The 22434-nt window shown below is 64.6% G+C and overlaps 1 protein-coding gene across 1 annotated transcript in view; it reads left to right on the forward strand.

Moving 5' to 3' along the window:
• CROCC2 (ciliary rootlet coiled-coil, rootletin family member 2) overlaps positions 1 to 22434 on the forward strand; it is a 62915-nt gene that overhangs the window by 39931 nt on the left and 550 nt on the right. Inside the window, 13 exon segments of the mRNA XM_047846377.1 lie at positions 3104 to 3321; positions 3957 to 4116; positions 6592 to 6949; positions 7187 to 7350; positions 7740 to 7860; positions 8497 to 8630; positions 16731 to 17131; positions 17435 to 17576; positions 18577 to 18675; positions 19181 to 19289; positions 20845 to 21506; positions 21558 to 21989; positions 22101 to 22237. Of these exon segments, the coding sequence (XP_047702333.1) occupies positions 3104 to 3321; positions 3957 to 4116; positions 6592 to 6949; positions 7187 to 7350; positions 7740 to 7860; positions 8497 to 8630; positions 16731 to 17131; positions 17435 to 17576; positions 18577 to 18675; positions 19181 to 19289; positions 20845 to 21506; positions 21558 to 21989; positions 22101 to 22237 (3137 nt within the window).

The following is a 22434-nucleotide window of genomic DNA, read 5'->3' on the forward strand; positions in this document are numbered from 1 at the left end:
ACCCTCCCCCGGCGCCCCCAGGGGCAGGCCCCGTGCTGGAGGGAGAGGGAGGGAGAGAGCATGATTTAACATGACAAGCTGTTTACTTTGGCCCCCAAAGAGAAAGGTCTCCTTTCAACAGATTTCAAAGTCAGGCCCGGTCAGCGACCACACGGGGAAGTGAAATGAGATTTTAAAACTGGGGGCTGCAGGGGAGGGGCCAGGAGACTGGGGGCACATTTGTTCTGGAGAGGTGAAAGAGGAGAGAGCACAGGCCTCCCGAGGAGCTCAGGTTCCCAGAGAGGGGCCCCCGGAAAGGAGAGGGGGCCCCCGGGAAGGAGAGGGGCCCCAAAAAGGAGAAGGAACCCCAGAAAGGGGAGGGAACCCCCAGAAAGGAGAGGGAACCCCTACAAAGGAAAGGGCCCCAGGAAGGAGAGGGGGGCCCCAGGAAGGAGAGGGGAGTCCTGGAAAGGAGAGGAAACCCCCGGCAAGGAGAGGGGCCCCCAAGAGGAGAGGGAACCCCAGAAAGGGGAGGGAACCCCCAGAAAGGAAAGGGGGCCCCCGGGAAGGAGAGGAAACCCCTAGAAAGGAAAGGGCCCCAGGAAGGAGAGGGGGCCCCCGGGAAGGAGAGGGGAGTCCTGGAAAGGAGAGGAAACCCCCGGCAAGGAGAGGGGCCCCCAAGAGGAGAGGGAACCCCAGAAAGGGGAGGGAACCCCCAGAAAGGAGAGGGGCCCCAGCAAGCAGTGGGGGAGCAGGAGGCTGAGGCAGGGGCAGGAGGAGCAAGCCGGGAACAGCAGCACCGAAGAGCCTCCCAGGCGCCAGGCTGGCCCGGTCGCCATGGAAACCATAACGTTTTCACAGCCTTTAAACTGAAGGAACGTCCAGGCTTCTCTCGGCGCTGCCTGGAGTCCACACGTGTGTGCCTGCACACACACGTGAACCCACTGCACCGTTCACACCCCTGCCCACACGTGCACACGCATGCACACAAGTGACAGCGTACCTGTGCATGCGCCCACACACACCCACCTGCGGACACGACACTCCCAGGGAAACCCGCGGACGCCACAAAGCACGCACAAATGTGCGACAAGTAATGCACACAGCCCTACATGCACTTACACGCACATGCGTCATGCGTGTGTGTGGGCACACGGGCACGCGTGTCCCTGCACGCGCGTGTACAGGTGCACACGCCACACTCACACACGTCGCTTGCAGACACGCACGCTGACCACACATGCGTGTGCTCGCACGCACGGGCGAGAGCCCCTTACGGCCCCTCCCCTGCCTTCCCTCAGGCGGTGCAGAGCCCTGGAACCACCTCCCTGCAGGAGATTTCAAAAGATGCTGTTTATACAATTTCTAGTAAAGAAATAATTATTATAATCACATTAAGTGATTTGGCTGTAAAACTCCTGTAAAGAGGATGGCTGTTCTCATGGGGCAGAGGGAAGCGGGTGGGGGTGCAGGGGTGAGGGGGGCCCTTCTCCAGCTTTGTTGTGCTCGTTTTCATCTCCTCTGCCCTGGGAAATGAAAACAGTTCCTTTCATGATGGATAGGGCCCTTTGCTGGTCCTTGACCTTCTCGGTGGATTTTTGCTGAGCTCGGCGGAAACTGCCCTGCACGGTCGTGGCTCCCATATGTGGGGGGTGGAAGGGGAGTGGGGCGGGGGGGGGGGCTCAGGCCCTTCCCAAAAACTGAACAATAACAGCAGGCGGACACGGGAGCCAGGCTGGCCAGGGGCCTGGACAATGTCCCGCTGAAACGGCCAGCAAAGTGGGGTTTGCTCTTGGCAAACCAGCGCCTTGACATGGCTCAGAGTTTTTGCGGCTTCCCCTCTGTCGGCACGCCGCCGGCCCCCTCCACCTCCTCTCCACCTCCTCCTCGGGACACCCGAGCCTGAACGGAGCCCTCTCTAGAGTGCTCCGGTCAGGGCTGGAGCGCAGGCCTGGGAGGCGGGAGACCAGAGGTCCCGGCCGAGCCTGGAGATCTCCCTCACCAAAGTGCGGGCGCTGGGAGGTGGGCCGCCCCTGCCCTGGGTCTGCACTCGCCTCCAGACCCTCCCTCCAAGGGTCGAGGGGGAGGTGGTGCTGGGGCGAGGAGTGAGGAGGACCCCCGACCCCACCCTGACCCAGCTCTGGCCCCCGCTCAGGCCCTGAGCCTCACACAACCACAGAACCCGCAAGCCCTGCCTGGAAGCCCCCAGAGGGCGTGGGGGTCCCGCTGTAGGGAGGACGGCGTGACGGGTGTCCCATTCTGGGCCTGGAACGCATCTGGTAGGGGCAGGGCACAGGACTCACACCTACAGCCTCTCCCCGTCCTCGGGTCAGCTTTTCAGAGCTCTCAAAGCGGCCGGAGTCCGGGCTGCTGAGCCCTGAGACCAGGGTGGCCCCCACTGGCTCCAGAGCCTGCCCAGCCGGGGGCCTCTGCTGCCCCCCACCCGTTGGGTTTAGGGTGTCCCTGCTTCTGCGGGGCACTCTGTCCAGGGCCCTGGTGACAGTGAGACCTGCCGCCCAAGCAAACTGGACAGCCTGGCCCGAGCTGGCCTTCGTGCTGCCAGAGAATTCTGAGGGCACCATCGCCCAGAGACCCACCCTCCCCTGCCTCCCACGTGATAGGGAGATGAGGGCCGCGGAGCAGGCGTCTCGAGCCAGGGCCACCTGCACGGCTACCCGCCCCAGGGCGGGCAGCGGCCCCAGTGCCACGGCATCACTGAAGGCCAGCCGGCAGCAGCAGGGGCGGGGGGCCGTCAAGCGGAGGCATCTGGACCCGGGAGGGGGCAGTACGGATGTGGGGGCACAGCCAGGCGCCACGCTGTCCCTGCTGTCTGGCAAGCAGCGTCCCCGGGGGCCAGGGAGGGAGCAAGGGCCCAGGGCCAGCAGGGCCAGACCATCACCTCCCCGGTTCCTCCCAGCCCTCGTGAGGCACCCTGCACCCCCAGGTGGGCAGAGCCAGGTTGTCTGCGTTTCTCTCAAGCACCTGGGCACACGGGGCTGGGGGCACCTGGGCGCTGCCGGACCAGAGCCAGAGGCCGATCGGCAGCTCCTACCCGTCCCCCCCCCCACCTGCCCGTGGCGCCCCGGCCCCCAGCGGCCCCGACAGCCTCGTGCCCCTTCCCCAGGCGGAGGGGCTGCGGGCACAGCTGGACGAGGCCCGGGAGGCACTGGCCGTGCTGCGCGGGGAGCTGCAGGGCAGCGAGGAGAGCCGCGAGGGGCTTCGCAGGGAGGCCCAGGAGGCCCGCCGGGCGCTGGGCGAGGAGGCCCGCGAGAAGGCTGTGCTGCAGAGCTCCAACACCGAGCTGCGGGCCGCTCTCCGCAGGGCCGAGCAGGACAAGGCCAGGTATGAGCCCGTGCGGCATCCGTCAGGGGGCCTTCCCGGCCCCGAAATCCACCGGAGGGGCAAAGTGTGCGGGACGCGGGGTGTTCTACTGAGGCGGGCCAGAGGATGGTGGGTGGGCTCACCAAGCTCACGGCGCCAGCTGTCCATCAGAAGGCTCTACGGTGCCCGCACACGAGCGGGGGCCTGTCCCTGCCCTCGGAGCATTCCCGTCCAGCGGGCCACACAAGCCCCAAGTGGTGGGCAAGAGACGGCCAAGGGCTGGGGAGTGGAGGGAGGAAGAGAGGCCTGTTCCAGGACTCTGGGAGGCCCCCTGTGGGAGGGACCGGGAGGCCGGGACCGCAGGCCTCGCAGAGGGGCACTAGAGGTGCGGGCCTGGTGGACGCCGGGTCTCTGGGAGTGTGGCCGGAGCACGGAGTAGGGTGGAGGGAAGGTCTAGAGACGTGGAGAGGGCAGATCCGGCTGGGCACCCGGACCTAGTATGCCCGAGGGGACCGGCCCCAGGCAGCCCCAAGGAGGCTGGGCTCTGGGACACCGGAGAGCCGAGATACGGGGGAGGCATCCGGCCGGAGTGAGGTGGGCGGCGGGAAGGTCTCTGTGGGACCTGCTGGAGCCCCAGCCTGTGACACTCTGCTCAGTTTTCAGAGGTCCAAGGAAGAAAGGGAACAGAAGGTGCTGGTCCTGGAGGAGGCACGAGCAGCGGCCCAGAAGGAGGCCTGTGAGCTGCGGGCCAGCCTACGGGAGGTGCGGCAGGCTCGCGCCGACGCCTGCCGGGAGCTCCAGGAGCTGGGCACACAGGTGAGGGCAGCCGTCCTGGAGCCCCACCCCCGCAGAGATGTCCCCTCCCCGCTCTGTCCGGCTCCCCCAGGTGCCTCCAGGGCACCCACTGGACCGCGGAGCCCGAGCTCCAAGACATGGCCTCGCTGTCTGTGCCTTTGGAACATTCTGTCCCCACACTTGCAGCCTCAGCTGGAGGGCCCTGCTCAGACTCGTGGGGCTCCCGGCTGGGTCTGCCCCATGGGGTACGGATGACAAGCCTCAAGATTAATGGCTGAAAACGACCACTTGGACGCCCGTGGCCCCTGAGATCAGGAATGCGGCGAGGGCACAGAGGGGCGCCTTGGCTCTGCCCGACGGTGCATGCGCCAAGAACTCCACGGCGGGGGGCCTGATGGCAGGGCTGGGCTCACCGGCAGGCGGCCTTGCTCGCGGGGCCGGTGGCCGTACCGGCCGCCGGCTGGGCACCTCCCGGCCCGGCTGCCTCGGGGCTCGGAGACCACCTGCACGGCTTCGTCCATCTGCCTCGGTCTCCAGAGTCAAGGGCCACTCACACCGAGTTCACTCGGTGTCGGGACCGCTCAGAGGAGGGGCCTAGATACCCCTCCAGGCGGGAGGCCGGTCCAAACATCCGCAGCCGTTGTGAGTGGGCCGTGAGTGGGCCTCTGCAGCCTGGGAGTGGGCCGTGAGGTGCACGGGGAAGAGAAACCCGGGGTCCAGTGCTCCCTCCAGGACAGGCGTGTGCTGCACCGCCCTCCCTCCTCCCTCCCCCACCACCGACCCCCCGTGAGGAAGGTCTAGCGCCTTCCTTTTCAGATGAGGACATCGAGGCACAGAGACATGTGGCGGACCAGGGTCCCCGAGGGTGACAGCCAGCGAGGGGCCCAGCCCGCTCCTTGCCCACGGGGTGTCCTGGCCTCAGACAAAAACGGCTTCAGGAGTCCATCAGCTACAAGGGCGTGGTCTCGGAGGGCACCCCCACCACCCACATCCCCCATCGCCCAGAACTGGGCTTGGCCAGAGTGGGGGGCGGCACTGCCCAGGAGGAAGGCTCCCTCCCCAGCACGTGTGAGCAGAGGCAGGGGCCCAGGAGGGGCCCGGCCACCCCCTCGGTGCCACCCCACACTCGCAGGTGAACATGCTGCGGGCTGAGAACCGGAGAAAGAACGTGGGGGCTGGGAGCCACCAGGGCCGAGGGACAGGGGTGCTGACTGAACGAATGCAGGCAAAGCGGGGACCCCCCGCATCTCCGAAGGTTCTCGTGTTTTAGAAAGGGACAGTCTCGCCCAGGGGACGCGAGAGTTCTGAGCCAGGGGACAGGCAAGAGCCCCCAAATGCCCAATCGTCAAAGAGCCTCTGGATTCAGAGTGACACCTACACCCACGCCTGCGCGTGTGTTCCCACAGCCCGGCCCGCGTGGGACCCCCTGGTCCGGACCCAAAATCACGCACACGGCGGCTGCACCGAGCCCCCACCATGCGCAGAGAACGCGGACTCTCTTCCCACGACCTATGTGACCCCTGTGTGACCTCACGGCTCCTCACTTCTACCCGTGAATGGGGTCGTTAACACTGTGGCCGCCCGGAGAGGAAATGGGGTGGGGCCCGGCCCTGCCCCCTGTGCCAGGGCTTACGGTCTGGCAGAGGCTCTGTGGCCTCAAGCCGGGAGCCTGGCTGCCTCCCCCAAGCCTGTCACTGCCCTAGGGGTGACGTGACCCTGTCTATTCCGTCATTCACTCACAGGTATTTAGGGGGCACCTTGTGTGAGCGGAGGCCCCATCCCAGGGGCTAAGGGGCACAGGTCAGGCTGTGACCAGGGTCTGCAGAGGCAGACAAGGTGGCCTCAGTGGAGACGACGGGACGGGTGGCTACAGAGGGGCAGGAGGTCAGGTAGGGTCCCTCCGCACCCAGGCCAGGCCGCCAGAGAAGAGAGGGGCCTGGGACCCAGCAGACACGAGGGGTGAGCGTGGAAGGGTAGAAAGAGTGACCCAGGTACGAGAGGCCCAGGACCGGCCTCCCAGAGGCCAGGCCTCTCCTCTCGGCCCACAGGTGCTGTGTGCCGGGGAGGCTGGTTTACCCCCGTGCCACCCCGCGGAAGCCCGTGGTGTTGCATCAGGCCCCCTGAGGCTCCCCGGCCCTGGTCTCAGGACGATGCTGACCCAGCCTCTGCTACCACAGGCCAAGAGCAGCCACAGACAGGCGTGGGGCTGGCTCGAGGCAGCCGGTCCCCTGCCACAGGAGGGGACAGCCTAGGGCCAACAGCTGGCTGGGGGGTTCACGAGTCTGCCAGGATGCGCTCTGTGGTCCTGAGGTGCCCCTCTCCACCTGGGCTCAGGGGCCCCCACGGCCAAACACGGGCTGGGAGGCAGGTCCGAGGTGCCCCTGGCCGTGACATGCCAAGCAGGGAGTGAGGACAAGAGGCCTGCGGGTGAGGCGCGGAGGGCAGGTGGCTCTGGGACAACGGGCTTCTACGTGAGCCCTCATGACCCTCCCACAGGTCCTGAGGCTGCGGCGGGAGCTGGAAGAGGCGGAGGCTGGGGCTGAGGCCCGAAAGCAGCAGCTGGAGGAGGGCCTCTGCCAGAGCCGGGGGGCCGAGCGGACCCTCCGGGCCGAGCTGCACATGGTCACCGGGAAGCTGCAGCAGGCCGGTAGCGTGGCCGACGGCCTCCAGGCTCGCCTGGACGAGGCCGGCCGCCGGCTCCACGGCCTGGAAGGGGAGCTGGCCCGGGCTGAAGGTGCCAGGCGGCACGCGGAGGCCCAGCTGGGCCGGCTGTGGTCCACCCTGTGCCACGGCCTGGGGCTGTGGGGACGAGGCCCCTCAGGCTCCCCCGAGTGGCCCGGCTTCCCCAGTACAGGTCAGTGTCCTCAGTGGCTTCGGGTAGGCTCCTGTCCCGGCTCTGGCACCCACCCAGGACGCCCCCTCCCCTCCCTGGGCCTCACGACCCACACAGTGAGGGGCCTGGACCCCGTGCCCCTGCAAGCTCCCTGGGGGTGGGGACAAGCAGAGAAAGGGGGGGCAGGGCACCTGCATGCCTGTCACCAAGTCCCCACCACGTCCCCACCACATCCCCTCCGCTGCCACTGTCCTGCAGGCTCAGAGAGCATCCAGAGCGCCGGCCCCCCGACCAGGTCCGGCTCACCACTCCGATGGCCCTCACCGGCACCTGGGGACCCCTGCCCAGATGTGGACGTGGCCTCTGTGCGAGACGCCCTGACGGACTTTGTGCAGAAACTGCGGGTTGCCCAGAGGGAACGGGTAAGGGGGCGGAGAGGACATGCCCCGGGGGCCCCCAGAAACACGGAGATGCTGCCCGTCACTCTGCTGTCCATCTGTCCATCCACCCCAGATCCGCTGAGGCCCTGGCGGGCCCTGGGGTCACCGGGCGCCTCAGCGCTCAGACTGTCCTTTGTTGGGCGTGACAGATAGCAACAAACACCACAGTCCCTCAAAACTCAGCTGCCGCCCCAACGGCTCAGGGCCTCCTCCCTTACTCCCAATTAGCAGCAGAGGCCCTGGCGCCAGGCGCCACTCTGATGCCCACCGGGGTCCAGGTCAGCGTGCCCGAGCCCCTCAAACCTCCAGCCGGACACCTCGGCCCCCACTCACCCACCGGGCTGCCCCCTGACCTGGGTCCTTCCGCCCAGGACGACTGGCACCTCCAGGTGGTGAGCCTGAGCGGCCGGCTGAGCGAGGCAGAGCGCGAGCGTGCCCAAGCCCAGAGCCGCGCGGCACGGCTGCAGGAGGCACTGGCAGAGGCGGAGGAAGGTGACCCCCTTCCCTCGCCCCGTCCCCGAACACCGCTGACAGGGCCACATCGCCACCTCCCGGGCTTCCCCCCAAGCGCCCCACCCTGGCGGCCGGGAGGGTGCAGTCCTGGAAGCTGCTCGGGGGTGGGCCAGCGTGTCCCCCGGGTGTGCCCGGCCCTCTCACAGTAGCTCCCCGTCACCAGGGGGTGCGGTCCAGAGACCTTGCAGGGTCCGCAGACCCTCCTCCCACCACGCTGACCTCCCGGAACCCGATTCCACAGCCATGAGGCCCATCTCTCCGTCAGGTCTCCGACCCCTGTCACCACCGAGAGCGCCCCTGGCCTGCTGGTCGCCCCGTTGCATCACGTGTCCTCCTCCCTCCGTTAGTGGGTCTGCCCAGGAGGTGTCTGGAAGGAGGAAAGAACCTGGGAGAGAAGGAGCAGACAGAGGGAGCCAGGACCCCAGACCCGCCCCCAGGGACCCTCAAGTGGCAGGGAATTGTCAGACGGGCGGTCGGGGGGGGAGGGGGGCTCCAGCCCCCACCGTCTAGCTCCCAGTCACTTAGCCAGCCTGTGAAATGGGCAGGGGCGACCCCCATGTGGCGGCCGCACTGACCTTGGGAGCCAGGCAAGCAAGCACCCTGCTCGCCCCGCAGCCCGGCGCCAGGCGGAGAGTGCGAGGCGCAGGGCCCAGGCAGCGCGCGCCCTGCAGGAGGAGGCGCTCCGGAGCCTGGAGGAGCAGCACCGGGCTGGCAGGCGGGCGGCCAGCTGGGAGAAGCGGAGGCTCCAGGTGGGGCACGCAGCTGGCGGGGACCTGGGGACGGCGGGGGGGGGGGGGGGGCGGGGTGAGGGGGTGGCTTCTGGGGGGGCGGAGGTTTGGGGTCCCCATGGGCAGAAGCACAACTGGGCTGGAGCAGGTGGCCTCGAGGGACGTGGTGGCCCCACAGCGCTCATCGGGGGCACCCCCTGGCAGAGCTGCCTTGGAGGTGGTCCCAGCCCTTATTTGACAGATTAGGAAAACTGAGCCTTAGGGAGCGTCCTGCAAGACAGAGCTGGCGAGGCCCGGAGCCAGGGGCAGACCCCCAGGGCAGGAGGGGCGGGCCGCGCCCATTTGACGTGCGTTCACGTGTGTGTGTTCCGTGCGTGCTTGAAAATAAGGCTTTCCGTTTGCAGGGTACACATTTTGAAAAGAATGTATTAAGTCAACCTTTACAACCATGTCAGTCACATACTCCAGGTTGGATCTGTCTCTCTCGTTTATGAAAACCGGGCGTGAAGTGCTGAATTTTGCCATCAGGGTGGGGGCAGGGAGGGCAATCCCTCCTTTCGTCTGTAAGGGTCTTTGGTTTATACACTTCTAGGACACGTTCTTCACAATTTGAAGCGTCTTGGCCGCTCTGCCTCTTACCAGCCTAGAGCTCCCGGTGCCTGTTCTGTGCCATTTGTCCTGAGTCTGCTGTGCCTGACACGTGCAGTGGCCACCCCCCATCCCCAGGTCCCGGCCCTGCGCTCCGGCTCTGTATGTTTTCGGTCACCATTTATTTCATCCGCCTGGCCTTGGTTTCAAGCCCACCTCGGAGCGTGTGCCTTTTCCAAAGGAATTTATCCCGCTTACAAGTTTTGCAATAATTTATTTGCTCTGGTTTTCTTTGGTTGCTGACAGGATCCTTGCTGATTTAATGCTTCCTCACGACTTCCATGCCAGCCTTTTATTTCAGGGTTATTTGCTCCCCCTGCCCCCTTCCATGGCGGTGGGAGTGTGGCAACAGTGAGCACGGCAGCCGACGTGTCACCGCGCTGTGCACAGGGGACGCCTCTGGCTCCCGCCCCTCCCCCCGCAAGGGCTCTGCACCTGTGTCCAGGGGCTCTCCCCTGGGCCCCTCCCTTGCTCCAGATGGCCCTGCCTCCACCTTTCTTCTGAGTGCCCGGCGGGGGTCTATGAAGCCCCTGCTCCTGAATTGGAACCCCTCCTCCTGTCTGCAGGAGGCTCTGTACTCACAGCAGCCCACACTGTGTTCCTTTCCGACCGCAGCCATTGCCGCAGACTGATGACTGAACCCCAGGCGGCGTGAGCTGCCAGCCCCACGGGGGGGGGGGGGTCCCCGCCTGGCACAGCGGGGGGCTCTTGGCAGGGAGTGGGGAGCTGCTTCCTTACCTGAGGCAGACTCTTCGCAGCCCATTTCCTGGCTGAGGAGCCAGCGGCTTCTGGGGGCTTCTCCGGCTCCCGGCTTGGGCCTTCCCATCGGCTCTCCCGACAGCGCGGCGGCGACGGCAGGACCCCCACACGGCCCCCTTCCCACTCGAACCCCACGGCCGCTGCTCTGCCGCCAGCCCGCCGGGCCCGTGGGAGTCACCAGGCCCACCCGGGTCATCCCCTTTTGGTTAACTCAGAGCCACTGAGGAGCCACCTTAATCACATCTGCAACAGGCCCTAACGTGGTCACAGGGTGACCCTGGGGTAATCCTGAGGCTGCGGGGCACAGGCCAGGTCAGAACTCTGCCCGCCACACCCGGTGTCAGCAGTGGGCCCAGCAGGTCGGTGGGGACGCGGTGAGCGAGGCTCACGACCCATCTCCCCGGGAGGGGCCTGTTTCTACTCGGACTTCTTTTCTTGTTTGCCCCGTGACCCCAGGCTCAGACAGTTCCAGAAAGGTAATGTCTAGGTGGTTTGAATCGTTCCTTCCAGAGAGGAAGCCAGAAGGTCCGTTTATCTTGGAAATTCAAAAACGTTCCCCAAATGTGGACTTGTTCCCTCTGTTATCTTAGCCTGTGCATTATCTCCACTTGCAGAGTCGAATCTGTCTTCGGTCGATGCACGTTATTTCCACCTAAAAACCACCGCTTCTCCCCCACCCTCTTCCCACTCTTTTGTCCTGAAATTCACTGCAGCCCAGCCTTGCTCTCTGGGCCTTTTCCTCCTTGTTCATCTTGAATGTCACCTCTTGTCACTGGCTCCCTGCCACGTCCCAGAGAACTTCGGGTCTTTAGGTTAGTTCATCTGACTGCCGTGGCTAATCTAGTCCGTGTCCTCATGCCTGGATTGGTCCTTGTGGGGTTTGGGGGGGTTTGTTTTGGTTTTTTTGAGAGAGAGTGCTTGCAAGTGCGGGGACGGGGGCAGAGGGGGACAGAGAGAGAGAGAGAGAGAGAGAGAGAGAGAGAGAGAATCCCAAGCAGGCTCCACGACCGGTGCAGAGCCTGATGCAGGGCTGGATCCCACAACCCCGGGATCATGACCTGAGCTGAAATCGGGAGTCGGACACTCACCCGACTGAGCCACCCAGGCACCCCGGTCCTTGTGTTTTTAATCTCGATTGTTCCCACTCTGGCTCCCCTTCATGAGAGCGTCAGTGAACCTTTCCTGACACCTGTTTCCATTTCTTGCAATAACTCTGTTCTCTTTTAACTCAATACCCTCAGATCTGATCCCTCGGACTGACTTTGTCTCTTGAACCACAGTTGATTGCTGCTGTCGAGATTTTCTTCCTCTGCACGTCTTCAAAGAAGGGGGTCTGGTCTTGTTCAAAGTCAGGAGTGGAGAGAAACCCACCTGGGACTTCACATGTCCCTGTCCAGATACTTCAGGCCCAGAGTGAAAGGCAGAGAGAAAGGGGGAGCCATGGGGACCCACGGGGACCTTGGGGGCTGTGGGGAGCGGGCAGGGCAGCAGGGGCAGCATGGGCGGCACCGGGGACAGGGAGGGTGAAGGCCCTGTTCTCAGGGGCACGGCTGGCTGTGGTGGCTGTGGTGGCTGGGGTCCCCTCCTCTCCAGCACTTGCCTGCCAGGGGACTGGGGGCCTTCGGGACCTCGTCCTTATTAGCCTGCCCTCCAGGCCCCAGCCCAGGCCCCGAGTCAGCGTCCCCAAGGTTCTGTGAGGTTTCCACACATGGGTGCAGAAGGCTCTTCTGGATGTTGTTCAAACCTTCTCTACCCCTGTTCGTTTTCCTGCTTGATTAAGAATTTCCTCAACTTTTAGCAAAGTCTACGTGCTAAAATCTATCCGTTGTTCTTAGAACTCTAGCGATTCTCCTATTTTTAGGCCACTTGGTTCTGTGTGCCTCTACCTCGCGGGAACCCCCAAAATCTCTGATCTCCAGGCCTGAGGAAGGTCTTTCCCAATTTTTAAATGTTTACTTATTTATTTTGAAAGAGAGAGTGTGTGAAGGGGGGAGGGGCAGGGAGAGAGGGAGACGGAGGATCCAAAGCAGGCTCTGCACTGTCAGCACAGAGCCCCGACGTGGGGGTCGAATCCAGAAACCGTCATGACCTGACTGAAGTCGATGCTCGACCGACCGAGCCACCCAGGCGCCCCTTACCCAGTGTTTTAACCTGTCGGCCGTTGAGGTGGGCACCCGAGAGGGGGATTCAGATGCACCTAAGGCGCAGAGGCCCCAGGCCCTTTTGACCAACAGCAAATCCCAGCTGCAGCGTTTGCAGCCAGAGGGGCCCGGGTCGCGTGGCCACACTCCCCACCGCCCACGCCCCCACCGTCCGTCACGTGGCCCAGCCGCCAGCCTGTGCTAGAGCGAGGTCTGCGTCTGACACGGCTGCTTTCACTTTCATGGCTGGGTTTTCCCCCCGGTTCACATGAGCCAATGTGTTTGTCAAGAGAAAGTCAATTAAAAACATATTTTCCTAATTAAATGGTAGGCTGTGCTATGCAAACAGTAAGATTCTTGTTTGAGAGCAAATCCCTCCCCGTTTCCAGGGCCACCCTGGGAATTCGAGAGATCAACAGGGCAGAACCGAGCGCAGAGCGCTGGGACACGCGCCCAACACCGCACCCGGGGGTCCTCAGAGCAAGCAGGGGTGCGGGCCCACACACGCCCCCAGGGAGAAGGGGTGTCCCCCCCATCAGAGCCAGGTCACAGCCTGCCAGGCATCCGACCTGCCCCAGCCCCCCAGGGCCCTGCACACGCCCTCTTCTCCTGAGCGCGCTCCTCCGGGCCCCAAACAGCGTCAGTCAGGTTCCAGAAGCAAAGCCGGGAGCCGCTCGGCCTCGTGGACTGGCAGGCCGTGCCGTGCGGGTCGGCGGGCCCACCCAAGCCTGGAGCGGACGCCCGCCGTTAGTGACGACCGTCTGCATCTGTACCCCCTCAGGGCGCCGCACTTGCCAGACTTTGGGCGCAAAGATTCTTTTATCCTCATGCGGTCAATTGGTGAGCTTCCGCCGCCACCTGCGAGACACGGAGCGGCCGAGGTCAGGTTCCCGAGACGCCAGGGACTTGCCCGCAGACGCTCCGCACCTCACTCCATACGCCACCTCACTGCCTCTCCCCTGCTCCTCCCGCGGCGATGCGGGGGCCGCCGGGGGCCGCCTCTCCCCTTGGGGCGGCTGTTGTCGTCTGGACCTCCGTCCACCTTGTATTTTTAAACGCCAAGGACCCGCACACGCTATTTGACATTCTATTACACATGTAGCTAGGTCTCTGGTTGGACCCGTTTTGTACCTGAGGCTCTATCTTATTTATACCTGTGGCTGTGTCTGTTTCTTGGCCTCGAAGCTTTCTAGCTGCTTCTCTTAATCTGACTTGCCAACAGTGCCCCTGTTTGACCGGTCTTTTCAAAAGAACCAACTTGACCTCTTCTCGCATTTTTGCCCACAACGATTCATTCCAGCTCATATTAACATCCTCTCTTGTGTTTTTGTAATTTCCCTCATTTCTTAAGCTGAGTAAGTGATGTATTTATGTCTGAGTTTCCTCCCTCAATAGAGCGTTCCGCGTGATCACAGTTTCCTTCCTTGTGGGCCCGTGTGCACCACGGGTTTCTGACATGAATTCCTTTTCTTTTTACCACTTTTCTAAGAGTTTCAGTTTTTACTTCTCAAAAGAATGATGACACATCTGTCTCTCTTTTGGTTGCCGTGTCCGGTCGCACTGCTGAGGGGGTGAGGCTCAAGGGCCGTTAGGAGCTTTGGATTAGCTTCCGGACAGATCTGCGTTTATGGTCCTGCTTTGTAGGTTGTCGGTTGTTTGCTCTCTTGGTTTGGTTTTGTCTGTTTGTTTATGGTATGTTTGGAGGGAAACTGGGCAACGTTTACAGGGAAGAATGAACGTTTGAGATTTTTAAAGGAAAACAATAGTTGAAAAACAATAGTGAAACTGACGATAAGGCTCGGCCGGTCAGAGCGGAGCGAGAGGCAGGCAGGCAGCGCGGAGTCCAGAGGTGTCTGCCATCGGGCCCTGGGCTCCTGTGCAGGCCGGGTCCCCTCTACGTCTGAGCGCTTCCTGGTGCCGGTGTTTTCCTGGGCCGGGCCCCGGGGGGATCTGGGCTCCGAGGCTCCCAGAGGGCAGGACCGTGTGCCCAGCTTCCTGCAGCTACCTGGACCCTCCAACCGAACCTGGGTTTGCGAGGCTTGCTTGCCCAGCATCAGGACTCGGAACTAACGCGACACCAGAAACGACAATAACCGAGTGGTGCACCGGCTGACCTTCCTAAAGGGTGCACCGTTCATTACGGTTCGTTTGAATTCCAGAAAAGTTGAGTCATTACAAGAGGAGCACAATCCTTCACAGACGTGGTTTGGACCTCTTTAAAATACCGTGAAATATTTAAGCCATATTTGAAGGAAACCTCTGCTTTTCTGCTGGAAACGTGCACAAGCAGAAAACAGTAGGTTTCAAGTGTGCAGGGGAGGGTGAGTCACTGGCTTTAGGCACAGGCGCGGTCCCCACTGTCCGTTTCCCAAGTGCTCGGGCGTCAGACAAAGAGGAGGGTGTCCAGGGTCAGCCCAGCAGCCCCGCCCCCAGGCAGGCACTCCCCTCCCTCCTCTGAATCAGCCTCCGCCACAAGCAGGGCAAGTTCACGCCAGCATTTGTGACAACCGAGTGAGCGAGCGAACCGATGGGAAGGCCTTGCAGACACACACGCGGGACACGGCCGCGTGAGCGCTCCTGGCTGGCCCGGGACCCTGTGGCTGCAGGGCTGGCACCCGCGTGGCTCATCAGGGGGTCCCTGCGCCTTCCGGCCTTCCCTCTCTGGCTCCGTGCCCAGTCTCCCTCTTCCTGAACGAGCACCCCACTCGCCTGTCTGCAGCCCTGTCTCCCCTCCCCCAGCCAGGCTGCTGGGAACAGCTGCCCCCCTCCAACCTCCGCCCCACCTCCCCCCACCTTCACACACGTGCAAAGGTCACAAGCAACATTTGGTCCCATCCAAAGGGTCCCTTATGGGTCTGTGTCTGCCTGACCTCTTGGGACATTCCACACGGGGGACCAGCCTCTCCCTCCCTCTGGTCTCTGCCTCCTCCCCTCTGCTTTCACATCTCCTTGGCCCAGGACCTGTTCCCTCCCCCTCTCCCCTCTCCCCAGGACAGCCCTCCCCTCCCTGGGCCATCAGAGCCCTAGGCCTCCAGAGCCACCTGGTTCTGTGACACTGGCCCCACATCCAGTGACTCCTGGGAGGCTCCTCAAGACTGAACTCTGAACCTTCACCCCCAAAGGCGCCCCCTTCCCATCTTGGTAAGTGGGTCCTGGACCACCCAGCAGTACAGGCCCGGGAGCCCTTGGGACACCAGCGGCTCTTCAGCCCCCACGTGACACCCCCAGCCGTCTCTAGAGTCAAGTCATGTTCTTCAACTTCTCGCCCCCTTGAGTCCAAGTTACCACGGGCTCCCGCGTGGACAACTGTGGGACTCCCAGACTCCCCCAGCGCCACACCTCTGCCTTCCCGCTCAGCCCCCAAAGCACTACAGGTGTGACTCCTGATTTTCTGGAGCCTTCCCGCTCAGCCCCCAAAGCACTACAGGTGTGACTCCTGATTTTCTGGAGTCTGAGGTACCAGAAGGCACAGGCCACCTCCCCCACGGAACACTCAGGAAGATTCAAATGCAGGAGACTGGCCTGGCACGGCGGGCAGGACGGCGGCTTTGCCGGGCAGACTCGAGGAGGCTTGGGTGTGTTTGTTTGCTCACAAGAGCTCTCCAGGCCCTCTGTGTGCCCGCCCTGGGGCCCAAGAGACACAACGGCGTTGTTCTGGGGACGGCTCCGAGCAGGGGGTGACAGGGACGATGGCTAACGGACGGCCAAGCGGTGCTGCAGGGAACCCAGTGCCGCGGGGCCAGGGGGCCACGGGGCCAAGAGGACATCGGGCAGAGCTCAGGCAAGGGGCAGCAAGAGGCTCTCACTCGAGAGTGAGCAGGGTGGGCGGGTTTGACGAGTGGCCATGTTCCCTCCTCAGTTTTCATCCTGAGGGCAGTGGGGAGCCACTGCGGGCTCAGAGCAACCACACGGCCCAACTCAATGTACGGACTGAGACGCGTGGTCGGCCACCCCGTGGAGCATGCCTGGAGACAGCGAAGCGAAGGCGTCACGGGCGCCCAGGCAAACGATGACGGTCCGGGCAGGCTGAAGCCAGAGGGGCCAAGGACTGGGCAGGGTGGGTGAGTGGGTGTCGGGGGAGGGGAAAGGGCCACGTACCGGGGCTCAGTTTGAGCCCGATGTGTCCAGGGTGCCCGTGGGGCAGGGAGTAGTGTCCTAGGACAGATGCTTCTGTGCACATAGCAGGGTCAGAAGTGCTGACGGGGGCGTGGGGGGGGGGGGGCGACGACACACGGGGGCAGATCTCAGAGGCAGAAGGGGGACACACAGGCTGAGCCCACCAGGCTCGGTGAGCTGGGGAGGACTACCGTAGACCGTTACAAGGGCTGGAAGCCCTGGAGGGATGCCACGTATCTTCTGAGGCCACCCCGGCCACGGCAGAGAGCCCGCCCACTGCAGAGGCGCCCTTCCCACCACGGCTCCAAGGGAACTCCAAGCGCACGGGTACTCGACCTGTTCTTGCCTTTTGACAACACAGCGACCCGCAGCACCGTCCAGGCAGATGCCCTGTGCTCCTGCCCCTGGAGCACACCCCAGGCCGTGTTTCCAGGAGACCTCACGATCCTTTCCGCAGGAGCAAGTGGACGCACTGCACGGGGCCCTGGATGAGAGCAGAAGGCACAGCCAGGCCCTGGCCCAGAGGGGGACGCGGCTGGAGGCGCAGGTCGCCTGCCTGGGGCGCAGATGCCAGGAGGCAGAGGGCACGTTGGAGCCCGCGCAGGTGAGGGGCCCCAGAGGGCAGGGCCCCGCATTCCCTTTACAGAATCATCGTCCCCCCCGGCAGGAAAGGAGATGCCGGAGGCGAGCGTTCACACCTGGAGCCCCAGATGCCCAGACACCACAGCGGACAGACGGGGAAACTGAGGCGGGAGGGAGTCAGAGGCCCGAGGCCTCTCCCCGGGTTTCCGGCTGCACAGCACGCGCCCCTAGGACGGAGGGCCGGCCGTGGACGCGCAGCTCAGGGGAAGAGAGCGGGTGAGCCGTGGGCCAGGCGGTGCTCAGCGCTCAGCGGCAACAGCGCAGGGGAGGCGCTTCCCGCGGGAGGAGACGCCGCGCGCCGGCGGGACCGCCTGCAGGGGGAGCTCGCGGCGCTGCGCGCAGGGGTGGTGGGCGGGCCTTGGCCGCAGGGGCCGGCGGTGGGGGCGGGGGTCCGTGGAGGGGCGGGTGGAGGCGGGGAAAAGGGAGCGTCCCGTGGGGGTCCAAGCTGGGCCAGGCTGCCGGAGGCGCCTCTCTGGGTGGGCACCTGTTCTGCACCTGCCCACCCCTCTCCAAGCTCAGGGCCGCCCTGCAGACCTCCGTAACCCCATGCCTGGTGGTGACGCCCCCGCTACTTTTCCTCTCCTCTCGTATGGCACCCCGGGGCCAGAGCAAATCGCCCGGCTTTGTCCCCAGTGTCTGGGCCACAGCCCTGCATGGAGCTGTGTGGCCTGGCACACGGCCTACCCCGGGAGCCCCAGATTCTGCCGTCCACGTTGGAAATGACCCCAGGCCCGGGGTCGTGCCCTACAGACAGGACCAGGGCAACAGCTGGGGAATGCACAGGCCTACACAGTGGGAGACCAGGAAGGCTCAAGGGGAGAAGCCGATCTAGTCAGCCCAGCAGTCTCCACACAGGGCAGGGTGCGCGACAGGGCCCCAACTAAAGCCCTGGAACAAAGGCAGACGGCGACGTCCGGGGCAAGGCAGGGCAGCGAGCCGGCCCCCAGTGTGCACACAGAATGGGGAGGCAGTGAGGCCGAGGGGCCCACTGGCCAGTAATTCTGTGAGTGGATCCAGTCTCCGTGTAAGAAACAGGTCGAAGTGGAGCTATTCGGGTTGAAATTAGGGGTGGGGGTCACCAGAGCATCTTCCTGGGGCCCAGGTTGACTGAGGAGGAGGAAACTGGGGCCCGGAGAAAGGGAACCAGGCGGAACATCACCCAGGCCCCACGCCCACTCGTGGCTCTGTGGGTCCACCCGGCGGGTGCCTGCTGTGGGGGGGGGGTCCTTCCCCCTCACATCACCCGAGACGGACGGGGCTGTGTGGCAGACCCACCCGGCTGCCTGTGACGGAGTTACACCCTCACAGCCCCCTCTGGGGGCAGACAGGATGGGGACTCGAGCAGGGAATACGGAGGAATCAGGCCATAGGGGAGGGTGGGGACAGCCTTTGCCGGGCTGATGACCTGGCGTCTGAGGCACCTGACCCTTCGCGTTCCATGACCCCATCTACAAAGTGAGGAAAGCAAGAGTCCTGGCGTTGACAGGGGTGCCAAGGGCCTCGGCCACGGTCCCCAGGGTAGGGTGGGCTTCCTAAGGCTTCACGGGGATGAGGATACAGAGGTGTCCTGCTGGCCTAATGGCCTGGTTCTCGTGACCGAGAACCTCCATGAGCATGCCTGGGCCCCATCTGGGCAGAAACCCTCGTGGCCTGTCCCCTAGAATAGTGGCCTGAAGCACTCAGTGGGCACAGAGGAGGAGCACGGGGACACGGCCCTGCCGGCTCAAGCCCTTGCCGCTGCAGCGCTGGCCTGGGCAGAGGTGTGGGAGGCGTGTGCCAACGGGGGCTCATCTGCACACGCGGAACAGGGGACCGGGCCCCGAGGGGGGGCATTTGTTATGGCTGCCCGAGGCAGCAGCACCCAGCCAGAGTCTCCCAGGGGACGGTGGGGAGGGTCCATGTTAAACGACATGGCCTCACAGATCTGTAGGGGCCGCCTCAGGTCCAGGAGACCCCTGAGCCGGCCACTGCACACCCCTGCTCACCCAGACCTGCGGACCAGCTTTACGCGGGGCAGGCTGGGCTGGGCGGTGCGGCCCGAGGGCAGAAGGGCCAGGGGACCGTACAGGCCAGGCTTGGCCTCACCGGAACCGAGTCGTTGCCCGTGGAATGGATGACAAGACGGCGGGTGTCCAGAACTCGCAAACTTTGGAGGACAGAGGGGCTGGCGCAGCACATGGGCACCAGCAAGGAGTGGAAGAAAGACAGAGGCCACCAGCCACAGCAGGAGCGGGACAGAGGGTGCGGAGCTGTGCCACAAACCAGGAGCAGCGGGGTCCCTCTGGGAGCGACGTCTGCCTTCGAAGGCCTCCCCGCGCCCAGCTGGCCCCCAGCCTCTCTGACAAGGAGGGCCGGCTGCAGTGCCCGCGGACCGGTAGGCCCGAAGAAGAGCAGTGAGGCCCCACCAGGCGAGGGCGCTGCTGGGCCTGGACCCTCCAGCACAGAGTCTGCCCAAGCACGTGTGAACAGCTGTCCCAGGGCAGGCCCTGGCCACCAGACCACACTGCCCAGCTGACGTGGACTCGGGGACAAGTGGGTTTTCCAGAGGGGAGTGGCCAGGTCAGCGGGGTGGCAGTCAGGGGCAGGGCCCCTGGGAACCGGATGCAGGCACAGGGGCCAGCAGGTCAGGACAGTCACTGAAAGCCACTGGACAGCTTGTCCATGCAGGGCCACCTGCCCTCCCAGGAAGGTGGGTCGGCCCACCCTTACGGTCACGGTCACGGGAGTCCTGCTTCTCCTGAAAGGCGGGCACGACACCGAGCTGCTGAGCGGGGGGAGCCGAGGCCTCTAGGGCCTCTCCCGGCAGCACGGGCCTGGCCGCGGTGGCATTGCCCAGGGCCGCGGAGCCAGTTGTGGGTCCCTGCAGCCCAGGTCGGGGAGGGGAGGAACAGCTAATGAGTTCCAGGAGGTCAGCTGTGAGGGGCCCCCAAAGCCATAAACCCTTTATTGGTGTCTCAGGAGGGGAAACCCGGATGTGGCCGTTTATTTATTTTGGACTTCACTTTTCTCTTCCCTTTTTAACATGCACTTCCAGGAGTGTGACTGGATTTTTAGACAAACAGGACCTTCCTTCTTCAGTGGAAGCGGATCGTTGTTTTCCGCACCCCTGAAGAAGAAAGAAGTCCGTATTTTTGTAAGCCGTTCTCCTGTCACTGACCGAATGACTTTACCAGCAAGACAGAGCCGCCACGTCTCCGGGCCTCTGTGACACCAGCCCCGAGAGGCCTTGGGCACAGGGCAAGAAGACACCGAACGGAGGAGTGGCCAGGGGCCCCATCCGCCCCCCGCTGGGCACAGGGACTGGCTCGGAGCCAGCAGGACCCACCAGGCAGGCGGGCAGAGCAGGGTAGTGGAGGGGGCCCCGTCTGGAGAGCCCCAACTGCTGACAGGCCCCAGCGCCCACCCATGGGCTTCCAGAAGGAGATTGTCCGCATCCAGCACCCACGAGGCATGACCTGGGGTGTCCGTGCCTTCCTCCAAAAGGATCACCCACAAGGGACAAAAGGAGGCCCGCCAGACTTCCCCTTGAAAATGTTTGCTCTCTCAGTCCCCTGCCGTTAGCCCCCTGCTCTGTGACCAGCATGCCGGAGAAGGCCACCAAGAAGGGGGCTCTGTTGGGGGCAGCTTGCAGCCCCCTGAAGACAGATGGTGGGGACATAGGCTTGTTGGGCCTGGGTCACAGTGGGCAGGGCCCTGAGCGCAGGGGGTCGGGGCTCCATGAGGCCAGGGCAATGCTGGGAGGGCCCCTGGGCGGCAGGCCCTGGAGGCCACCCCCGAAGATGGAAGCATCCCCCTCCCCCACTGGCCTGAAGCAGGCTGGCACCGGGAGCCCGTGCTCCTCCTTCAGCCCGCTCCCTGGCCGCGGGGCCCTCCCCCTACCCAGCCTGCTCTCAGGGGACCCAGAGCCCTTTCCAGAACCTCCTTTCCAGAGGGGAAGACTGGCCTGGCCCCGCCTCCCCCCACCCCCACCGCCAGAGGGCCTCTACAGACTCCGACCCCTGGGCTCTTACAGACGGAGCAGGAGGCGCTGAGGACAGAAGGGGACACGGCAAGGAGGGGGGCCCGGGAGGAGCAAGTTGCCCCTGCCCGTGGGCAGCCTGCACCAGGAAGGCGACAGGGCGCCGAGGCACCACCAGCGGCGGCAGGTCAGCTGGGCCAGCCTCGGGGGTGCACCCAGGGGCGGGGAGTGTCCGGTGGGTCTCACGCCGCACAGCCCACGCGGAGGCGCCCACACAGCCGGGAAGGACGGGGTGGACCGCTCCCACACCGACCGACGCGGAGACCCAGCCCCAGACGACAGTGGGGTCTACCAGGCTCACACCGCAAGGGGCAGGCAGAGGTGGAACCAGGGCCCAGGGCTCTGTGGGCCCCTCCTGGTTCCCCTCCCCAGGCCCCGCGGGAGTGGCCACACGGCCGAGGGGGCTTGTGCAGAACAGAGCACGACGGGGAGGAGTGTGGGAGGCGCGGGGTCAGGCAGGCCTGTGGGCAAGTCCAGGGGCCGCTCCTGTGTGTTTGGGGGGCATCTCCCCTCCCACCGCTGGCCAGACCCCTACCTCCACACAAGGACTTGGCAAGAGGGGCAGGGGCGAGAGTGAGTCTGTGACGCCCACGCGAACCCCCCCACCCCCACCCGACGCCTCCCCCAGTCCAGCCAAGCAGAAACTGGGATGCCAGTAAAACAGCTGTGAGGCCTAGCCTGGAGGCCCGTGGGTGGGGCTCCGGGCCAGACAAGGCCCAGGGGCTGAATGTGCTCGAACCCCTGGTCGGCCTGCCAGTCTTGGGCCGGGGCCCGTGCCCAGCAGAGGGCAGAGGAGCCAGCTGGGGGCTGGAGGAAGGAATAGTAGCCCTAGGGGGAGGGCTGGACGCCCTACCCTGGACTCTGTGCAGCTCTCAGGTCGGCGGGCAGCAGGGAGGAGCCCAGGTTCTCACCTCGGGCCCGGAGAGCGGAGCAGTCCCAGGCACAGGCCCAGCGGTCGGGAGCTGGCCACAGGCCCGGCTGCAGGCTGTGCAGGCCCTGGAGAGCCGGCGGCAGAGCCACCGGTAGCGGCGGCGGCCGAAGTTCCCGGAGGAGGAAGTGGGGCCTGGACCTCAGTGCCCCAGGCAGAGGGAGGGGTGGGGAGGGACGGGCACCCTGTAGCAGCACACCGCAGGGGTGCCTGCCTGGCCTCTGCCTGAAATCCTGCAGCAGGGGGCTCCCAGCCACCCCCAGGGGCTCTCACACTCCATCCAACCACCCCCACCACACACCGAGGGGCAGAGCGAGTGTTCTGAGACAGGCCACCAGCCGCTCTGTGCCTCCATCGCTGGGCCCCTAGGAGGAAGGTGAGGACAGTTCTTGGGCCGCAGGTAAAGTGTCCAACTGCACCTAGCACATGGCGGTCGGAGCAGAGGTGACCCCCGCACCTGTCTGTCAGAGTCAGGAAGGGAGAACAGTGGTGTACGTGGGGACAAGGCAGTGACGAAACATGGTGGTGCCCCTCCCCCCCCGGCACCCCCGCCCCCCCCCCCACATGAACGCA

This window comes from Prionailurus viverrinus, unplaced genomic scaffold (genome assembly GCF_022837055.1).
Source record: "Prionailurus viverrinus isolate Anna unplaced genomic scaffold, UM_Priviv_1.0 scaffold_39, whole genome shotgun sequence".
Lineage (NCBI taxonomy): Eukaryota > Metazoa > Chordata > Mammalia > Carnivora > Felidae > Prionailurus > Prionailurus viverrinus.